This window comes from Aristolochia californica, unplaced genomic scaffold (genome assembly GCF_029961685.1).
Source record: "Aristolochia californica isolate CCGP_79_NKW_82.1479 unplaced genomic scaffold, dmAriCali1.0.hap1 SCAF_6, whole genome shotgun sequence".
NCBI lineage: Eukaryota > Viridiplantae > Streptophyta > Magnoliopsida > Piperales > Aristolochiaceae > Aristolochia > Aristolochia californica.
In genome coordinates this window covers 15877551-15885935 of record NW_027182257.1, presented here as the reverse complement: position 1 = coordinate 15885935, position 8385 = coordinate 15877551, and the positions used below count along the sequence as shown (strand labels likewise).

At 39.7% G+C, this 8385-nt stretch overlaps 2 protein-coding genes across 2 annotated transcripts; one reads left to right on the top strand and one right to left on the bottom strand.

Moving 5' to 3' along the window:
- Window positions 1-234: 234 nt before the first annotated feature.
- On the bottom strand, window positions 235-3455 carry LOC137934546 (trihelix transcription factor GT-2-like). The gene is made up of 2 exons (XM_068778954.1): window positions 2573-3455; window positions 235-1948 (listed from the first exon to the last, which is right to left on the bottom strand). Exons 1-2 carry the CDS (start codon window positions 3076-3078, stop codon window positions 478-480), a joined length of 1977 nt encoding a protein of 658 aa, XP_068635055.1. The 5' UTR covers window positions 3079-3455; the 3' UTR covers window positions 235-477.
- A 2961-nt stretch (window positions 3456-6416) lies between these two features.
- On the top strand, window positions 6417-7258 carry LOC137935264 (uncharacterized). The gene is made up of 2 exons (XM_068779950.1): window positions 6417-6741; window positions 6849-7258. The coding sequence occupies exons 1-2, from the start codon at window positions 6417-6419 to the stop codon at window positions 7256-7258; spliced, it is 735 nt and encodes a 244-aa protein (XP_068636051.1).
- The last annotated feature ends 1127 nt before the right edge of the window (window positions 7259-8385 follow it).

The following is an 8385-nucleotide window of genomic DNA, read 5'->3' as shown; positions in this document are numbered from 1 at the left end:
GAAAAAAATATGGCAATCCATGCAGACTTCTATTGCAGTTAAGAATACAACAAATTTACTTTCCAAGGGCAAGAATCAGCTGGTTTTTCGCAAACAGACGGCCAGGCTGTGCCTGAAACTATTAACTTTCAGTTTTCGTTGTCATTCTTATTCAATAAATAAACAAGCTATCAAGAAGATAAAAGTTAAGACAGGAAAAAAAAATGTAGAAAGTAGATTGAGAAGGATAAGGAAAACAATCATATGCCAATTTTAGAATTTTTTAGGAAGAAAGCTAAAAAGAGAGAGCACTCTTCCGGCGATGGGATATAAAATATACAGCCGTTTAATTAATATGCCTATCTTTTATATTTATGTAAGATGATGTAACTCGATCACTAATTTTCTAACAAAAACTTCATAAGAAACAATTAGAAAGAAAAGAACTCGCCAACCAGGGGAAGAAGCCAGCTGAAATGCTTAGTCTGGCCAATGCATTCACGATTCAATGCGGAAAAAGATGTTCTCTTGTAGTCGATCTTTCTGATCACGTTCATTTTGATTTTCCTCATTGTCTTGACTTTCTCCTTCTTCTTCCTCTTCTTCTTCGTCTGCTTCTTGCTCGTCTTCGTCTCCATTAACCTCTTCTCCATTGCCTTGCTCTTGCTGGAGCTGAAGCAGTACCTGACCAGCATTAAGCTCACTGACCTCGTTACATTCGTTATCGCTACCAGTAAAATCCAAATTCAGGGAACCCATCTCAGGAAACTTGAAGTTTGTGCGCATCTCAAGCTGTTCCTGAACGAAGTCTAGAGATGGGTTTTGCAGGTTAGGGTTATTAGATGGCACGACAATGGCGTCCAATAGCTCCAAATTGTTCTTTCGAGGGACTACAGAAGACCCGAGTGTGGAAGCATTTTGGGATTTTGAGTAGAGCTGATCTAACTGATGAAAATAAGGGCAGGTCTTGGACTGCTGAGGCCGCTTCTTTGCAGTGTCCTTCGTCTTCCTGAAGTACTTATTGATGTTCTCCCACTTCTCTTTACACCTCTTTGCACTCCTCTGATAACCCAGAGAAGCCATTGAAGAGCTAACTTCCTCCCATAGTGGAGCTTTGAGTCCGGGCTCTTGAAACCTGGATTCCAAGCTGCTCCGGACCCCAATCAAGGCCTGTACTTCAGCTTTAGGCCATCTCCGAGTGTTAGTGCTGTCAATAATACGGTTACCATTGTTGTCATTGCTGAGATTTTCCAAATTTTCAGTAGGTTTGTCTGATGTTTGATGTTCCTCTTGACTTTGGAAATCGATTCGAAACTGGCTCTTGCTTGGCAAGCTAATACTTTCGCCGGTGATCTTCTCCAATAAAGAGATTATGGCTGTCTCTCTACCGGAAGCCAGTGCTTGTTCTTGGGCTCTAGCCATGGCTTCCCGGTTGGCCTTTGCAGCCTCTTGCCGTCTCCATGCCTCTTCTCTTTCAGTCCTCTCCTGATCTCTCCTCTCCATCACCTCTAAAAATTTCCTATGAAGGCTCTCCTGATGATCCGTCAGTTGCATCACAAGACTTTGGAAGAATGACACAAAAAAAATGATAGGCTTCCGTTTCTGTTTTCTCCTGTTCTTATGAAGCTTTTGTAGGGGAACTTCTTCTCCCGTGGATGTTTCTGATCCATGATCGAAGCTGCTATGAAGAGCACTAGCAGGCTCGGCTGTGGCAGTGTTTGTCTGTCCATTGTTATCACCGGTGAGAGCTGATCCCGAACCATCTTGATTATTTGCTACGCCGCCACCTCCGCTACTACGAATGTAGATAGCTTCCAGTTCGCTGAAGAGTCCATAGTTGCTGCCGCTGCTCTTGCCTTCTTTGGTTTCATTTCCTTCTTCGCCTTTCCTGCAGTACTTGGTGGAGACCTCAAGTTTTTCCTTGCACCGCTTGCTGTTCCTGTTCAAGTATTCTATGTCCAGCGGCTTCCTACAATACAAGATCATAAAAGATCATTTTTGTTTAAAAGGTTCACAAGAAAAAGAAAATGATAGTTGCCATTTATCAGTCGAAATGTTAAGAAAATCATAAATTTGAGAAGATGATCAGATCCATTACTCGAAACTCTTACTATCAATGAAGAAATTATTAACAAGTGCGAGAAAGAACAATTTGGTTATATAGCAAAGAAATAATTTAAGAAAACTGAAATACTCAATTGCGAAATCAGGAATCAAACCTGTGATTTTGTTTTAGAAATCAATATGAAGGAAAAAATCATTGATTTTGATTTTCAGTAATCTTCGTGCCTTTCCTCCTAGAATGAGGAGCGTACCGAAAACTCCTAATTGGAAGCGGCATATGCTGAAGAAGAATCAGAAAATCTTGAAAAGAGAGGAAAAGGGAAGATAATCAATCTGTCGGCTTCTTCTTATTTTATCTTCTTTTTAGGGTTATTTAGCTTTTTCCCATTTGTCTATTTCACTGCGCTTGTGAAAAAGTTTGTCTGTCAGATCTATATCTCGACCAAAGGCCGCGTAGTATTTTTGCAAGAAAGAATCCAGTTGAGACTAAGAGAAACGCGAAAAATAGATTCACTTTTACTTTTCATACCAGAAAGGTTCTTTAATGGCGGATTCTTGTTCTCTGTCATGCCACCGGGGGTGAACTGGCCGACTATTCGATCCGTCATCACATCGGAGCATTGTATTTTCCTCATGTAAAGCTTCTCTGTCGCAGCTACTCTCATTGACCCCAAGCTTAAAATTCGTCGCGACGAAGTGGGGCTGACACGGGCCGACCGAGACTCGGGAGGGGGAGTTGGAGTTCTCAGGCCCTGATTCCAGATCGAGACCAACTAATTGCTGGTGCAATCTCCTTTGCTGCTGCTGAAAGGCGTGAAAGGGGTGGTGCTGGAAAAACTGCTGGGTGATTGGGATAGGACTAAGATGGTGAAATCTTTGATGATTTTGCTGTTGCTGCTGCTGCTGCTGCGGATGATGTTGGTGGAGCTTTTGCTGTTGGGAAGGGTTACCAATATCGTGAGAGATAGACAAAAGTGAAGCGCAACTGTCCACCATGAATTGTTGCATCTCTGGAACTCCATAACCAGACTGCATCTTTCTCTTCTTTCGTCTTGCTGATTAATCTTCTCCCACCGGCCCCTTCACTCTCTGCCTTTTCTGTAATTGCTCTTTACTAGGTCTTCCAATTAAGCCATTTCTCATCTCTTCTAAAACCGCTCACTCTGAAAATCCGCAGAAGACGGGGGAGAGATTTGACATGTATTGTGTGTAATTTGCTGCTATTTGAAGTAGAGCTGCACGGCTCTTCTTCTTCTTAGTCTATAGCACACACGCCCACGCCTAAACTAAACTTCTTAGAAACCGCTCAAAAACCCACCCTTGCACTGAAGCTACGAAAAAGAGTCAGGGTCTCCCACAAAAACTGGTATTTGAACCTTCCAAGTTGTCTGGATAGCTTGAAATTTTGGTTTACCTCTTCTCCTCAATATCTTCTCTCCCACTCGACTCCACTAGATAGAGGCGACCGCAGTAAGGAGGGGGAAACGGGGAAGCTTATCATATATGTCTTACGTCACGTCAGTTTACTGGAATCTAAAACGACAAAAACAAATTAAAAACTATATTCTGTTTTTACGAATTTATTTATGCTTCCTGTTGATTATGTGACGTTTCTACCACCTTTGAAGTTTTAACTTTTAAAAGCGTTTTTCTTCAATATTTGCTGTTTACAAGTAAAATACAGAAATCGCACCGGATGATTGAGCACTTGAACAGGAAAATTAACAGGAAAAAAAAAAAAAAACATTCAGTATCTCGTATTAAAACATATAGGAGAAATACATTTAAAAAACCCTCCAAGACGAGAGCAAGTTATACGCGGCGTCACCAACCACTACGAGTGTCAGTTCCGAGAGCGAAGACGGGCGACCAGAGATATTCGTCCCACTTTGTAAATATGTCATGTTGGATCGGGGATCAAATTATACAAAAAAACAAATAAAAATGACAAAAACATTATTGCAGGTAGGATAAGTCCGATAAATTAATTTTTTTATTATTATATAGATGTTGAAAATCTACATATGATCCATTTTTTTATAAGGAAGATTCTTTAATAATTTAATAATATAATTTATTTTTAAAAATAAATTAATAATATAATATAATTTAACTTAATTAGATAGACGAAAGTGTTCTTCTTGAAGTCAGCATTAAAGTAAGGTGGGATATTGTTATTCCAAAATACCACCTTGCAATTGGATGTCAATGAACTCACATCTATCATTTTGTATATTCATATAATTACTAATATAATATTGGATGGGGTTGAAGAATTTAAGATTCCATTTTGATTAATTTAAATTTTTAGTTACTGTAAGGATCAGATTACGCTTGATTATGACGCAAGTGCTGTGCACATGCCCGACTAATTTCAGTGACATGGGTCCGTGTGACGGAAAACATATTTCAACACATAGTTGTGTCTATTTATTAGGGCTGACGCTTTGGATTCCCTTACACTAGTATAATTTGCACGAGGGCGGTAGATTGTCAGCGACATCTCCAGTGTGCGCTTCGTGGGCGATCGTTATACGTGGATGGTCACGATAAAGACAGATAGATCTTATATTTCCTTATAAATCATATTTTCATTAGAGGTGTATAAACAGAATGGAAAAGGCTTTTATATCAATATAATTATGAACAATGACACTCCAATGGATATTTAATTAATAGAAATAAAATAACTCTTGCCCGTTTAACAAATGATAAACAGGTAACTTGGTAACCAATTGAGTGAGACCTTTTAGTTTTATTTTGATAAATAATAAAATAAAATAAAAGGTAAAACGTAGCTGAACCGGTTTGATTAGGCTGCTCGTTGTCACATAAGAGAGATTCCCGTATAAGACAGAAACAACTAATGGGACAAAGAAAGAGATTGAGGACTGTCCCCTCTCTTTCGGCACCAAAGGGGTTCCTCACCTTTCAACGCAAACAATGTGGGAGGTCGGGGAGGAAATATTAAAAACCTCAGGTTCTATGTCTTTCTTTGAATTTGATACAAGCAACGAGTACTCCCAAGCAGGGCCAATTTGTTGCCACCCTCGGGACAAGGGATCGCGCTGGACGATTATTGACCTTTTGTGTGGGTTCGGGACACTTACTGTCACTACAGGCAGCTAGTGGGTCCTGTCTATATCTCGGATACATTTTACACATTTAGATCTCTCTATATCATGTAAATAGATATGGTTGTCTAATGCAACTGTAGCTTGACAATGCCATTGCTACATTATTTTGTCCAAAACAATGTCACATATACACCACGATCTTCAATGTCACCAAAATGATGTCGTAGAGTTCATTTTTTTTTTTATATCCCTTATCTGTTGTAAATCCATAAAAACAATTTCCTTTTGAGTTAATATAACTATAATTCGTCTGTAAAAATTAAAGTATGATCAATTCAATAAAATGAGCTTAAATTATATTATTCTTATTAACCAACTTATGTTTAGGAATTAAAATTAATTAATTAATGTGTTAATATTTACTCTGAGATTTCTTCCCTTAAGGAGAAATTATGTAAATATTCTGTAAATCCGGTGATTGTGTAATCTCGTTAATCACTCATAATTCTTTCATGTATATTCTGTAAAACGGCTATTTAAGCCGATGATGTGAATAAGAAATTAAGATTGAAAGTGAAGTATTATTTTCGAGTTGGTATCAGAGCAGGAGAATCATCTCTTTCTCCTTCTCATCGCCGAAGAGCAGAGCAAAAGCTCTGTTCTGTAATCTCAGTCGACAGACTCTGTTTCACCGCGAAACAGAGCTTTACGCCGACGACCGTAGCCGAGCCAGTGCTCGGCCTTCCATTAGAAAACTTTGCCGACCGACGAATCGCCGCGAAAAAAAAGAGTTGTTCGGAAGTTCCGTAGGCCGCCGACGATCGTAGCCGAGCCAGTGCTCGGCCTTCCATCAAAAAGCTTCGCCGACCAACGAAGAAGAAAAAAAAACAAAAGAAAAAGGAGAAAAGCCTCACCGGCGCCGGTCCAACGTGCGTCTCGACGAAGAAAATTTGCACCGACGACGGCCTTCCCGAAAACCGTCAACCCAATTGACACCGGCGAAGGGGAAGAAACGCACTGTCGAGCGTCTCGACGAAGAAGAGGTACAGTAAATTTTATTTGTTCGTTTAAACTTGGGTCCGGGTTATTTATTTGCCGAGCGACCCGGTCTCGGACGGACCAAGATCAGCCCAGCAAATTAACGTAAACCGGACCAGACCAAATCAGTCTCCGAACCGGACCGGATCGAACCTGACCAATTTTGTTTTTAGAAAGCGAACGGGACCAGACCGAATCAGTCTACGGATCGGACCAATATTATTTTTTTTTGGTGTCCCCGCCGATCTTCTTTTCATCATGTCGAAGGAATCAACACCGATTATTCATATGCAATCCGAAAACTCTGGTTTTACAACTAGCGTCACTCTTACCGAAGTCAACTATGATGTATGGTCCCAGATCATGGAGATGCAAATTGTAGGACGAGAAAAACTCGAATATATTATGGGAAAAACACCATTCCCACAAGAAACGGATGCCTCTTATGCGAAATGGTATGCTGAAAGTCAAAAAGTCAAGGGGTGGTTGTTAACCTCTATGTCACCAGATATTATGAAGCGCTATATTCGGCTGCGTACCGCACGCGAATATGGAATGCGCTCAAAAAAGATTTCTATGATGGGTCAGATGAATCACAATTATTTTCATTGAATCAGAGAGCTTTCTCCACCAAACAGACTGGTCGCCCTTTATCAACGTATTATAGTGATCTTGTGGAAATTTTTCAAGAACTTGATCATCGTGACAGGACTATAATGAAAGATCCTGATGATGTGATTGCTTATAGAAAATCCTTTGAAAGACTGCATGTTCATATTTTCTTAAACGGATTGGATGCAGAATTCGAACAAGTCCGTGGCGAAATACTCAGAAAAGACCCGATATTGGATCTTGAAGAAGCCTATGCTTATGTACATCGTGACTCTATTCGTAGAACCACTTTAAGTAGTGAATTTGATCGTGTTGAGACATCTGCAATGGTAGCACGTCGAGCTAAGCCTAAAACAGCTCGACCAACTGGTCCTAACAGTGATCAAAATCGAACATCAGGATCTCAGAATCGTAGCTATGAGGTTGGAACAACCAAACTAGAGCGCATTTGTACTCACTGTGGTGAGACTGGGCATATAAAGTCATGATGTTATGAACTTATCGGGTATCCAGAATGGTGGGATCCTACAAAAGCGCCTCGCAAATGAAACTCCAAATCAAATAATCAATCTTCCGTTGTAGTAGCAGAACCTTCCACTTCTCACACAACTGAGGATGCATCAGTCTTAATCGCTATATCTGGTAAGGTTCTTAATACTTCCGCTCCTAGTAGAAATAGTGAATGGATAATTGATTCTGGTGCTACTGATCATATGACCTTTGACAATCATCATGTTAAAAGTATGAAACCATCTGAACAACATATCGTATCTACAGCAAATGGTACTCCATCTCACGTTATTGGAGAAGGTTCTATCACTCTCACTAAAAATCTGAGTCTTGATTCTGTATTAGTTGTTCCAACCCTCAATCATAATCTATTATCAGTTGCTCAAATAACTCGTACTCTGCATTGTATTGTGGTTTTTTGGCCTAACCTTTGTGTTTTTAAAGACATTGGAATTCAGAAGACAATTGGGTATGGTACTAGAAGGGGGAAACTCTATTACCTTGATCTGCAGCCAGAAAGTTTTCATTAGTTAGCCCAAGCGTTCTCCATGAAGAAAAAATCAGCAGATTCTGATATTTGGTTATGGCATAAACGGTTGGGTCATTCATCCTTTGGTTATTTAAAGAAATTGTTTCCTACACTTTTTGAAAAATTATCTATTTCAGATTTTAAGTGTGATGTATGTGAATTGGCGAAAAGTCATCGTGTTCTATTCCCAATAACCATGAATAGGAGTCCGACACCTTTTATGATTATCCACTCTGATGTGTGGGGTCCAGCAAATATAGCCTCCCTTAGTGATAAACGGTGGTTTGTTTCTTTTATTGATGATCACACCCGTATGACTTGGATTTGTTTAATGAAGTCAAAAAGTGAAGTTAGTTTGTTGTTCAAACAATTTCACAAAATAATAGTCACTCAGTATCATTCTACAATACGAACTCTTCGAAGTGACAATGGGGGAGAATTTGTGAATCAAAGTTTCAAAGAATATCTAGATGATCATAGTATTACTCATCAAACTACTATTCCGTACACCCCTCAGCAAAATGGAGTTGCAGAGCGAAAGAACCGCCACCTTCTTGAAGTTGTTCGTGCTTCCTT

Bases quoted from the DNA above. Each gene is read 5' to 3' on its own strand.
- LOC137934546 (XM_068778954.1), bottom strand. From the start codon at position 3,078: ATGCAGTCTGGTTATGGAGTTCCAGAGATGCAACAATTCATGGTGGAC. The intron at 1,949-2,572 runs GTATGAAAAGTA...CTTGTATTGTAG, and splicing joins GCCATTAAAGAACCTTTCTG to GAAGCCGCTGGACATAGAAT.
- LOC137935264 (XM_068779950.1), top strand. From the start codon at position 6,417: ATGTCGAAGGAATCAACACCGATTATTCATATGCAATCCGAAAACTCT. The intron at 6,742-6,848 runs GTCAGATGAATC...AAATTTTTCAAG, and splicing joins AAAAAAGATTTCTATGATGG to AACTTGATCATCGTGACAGG.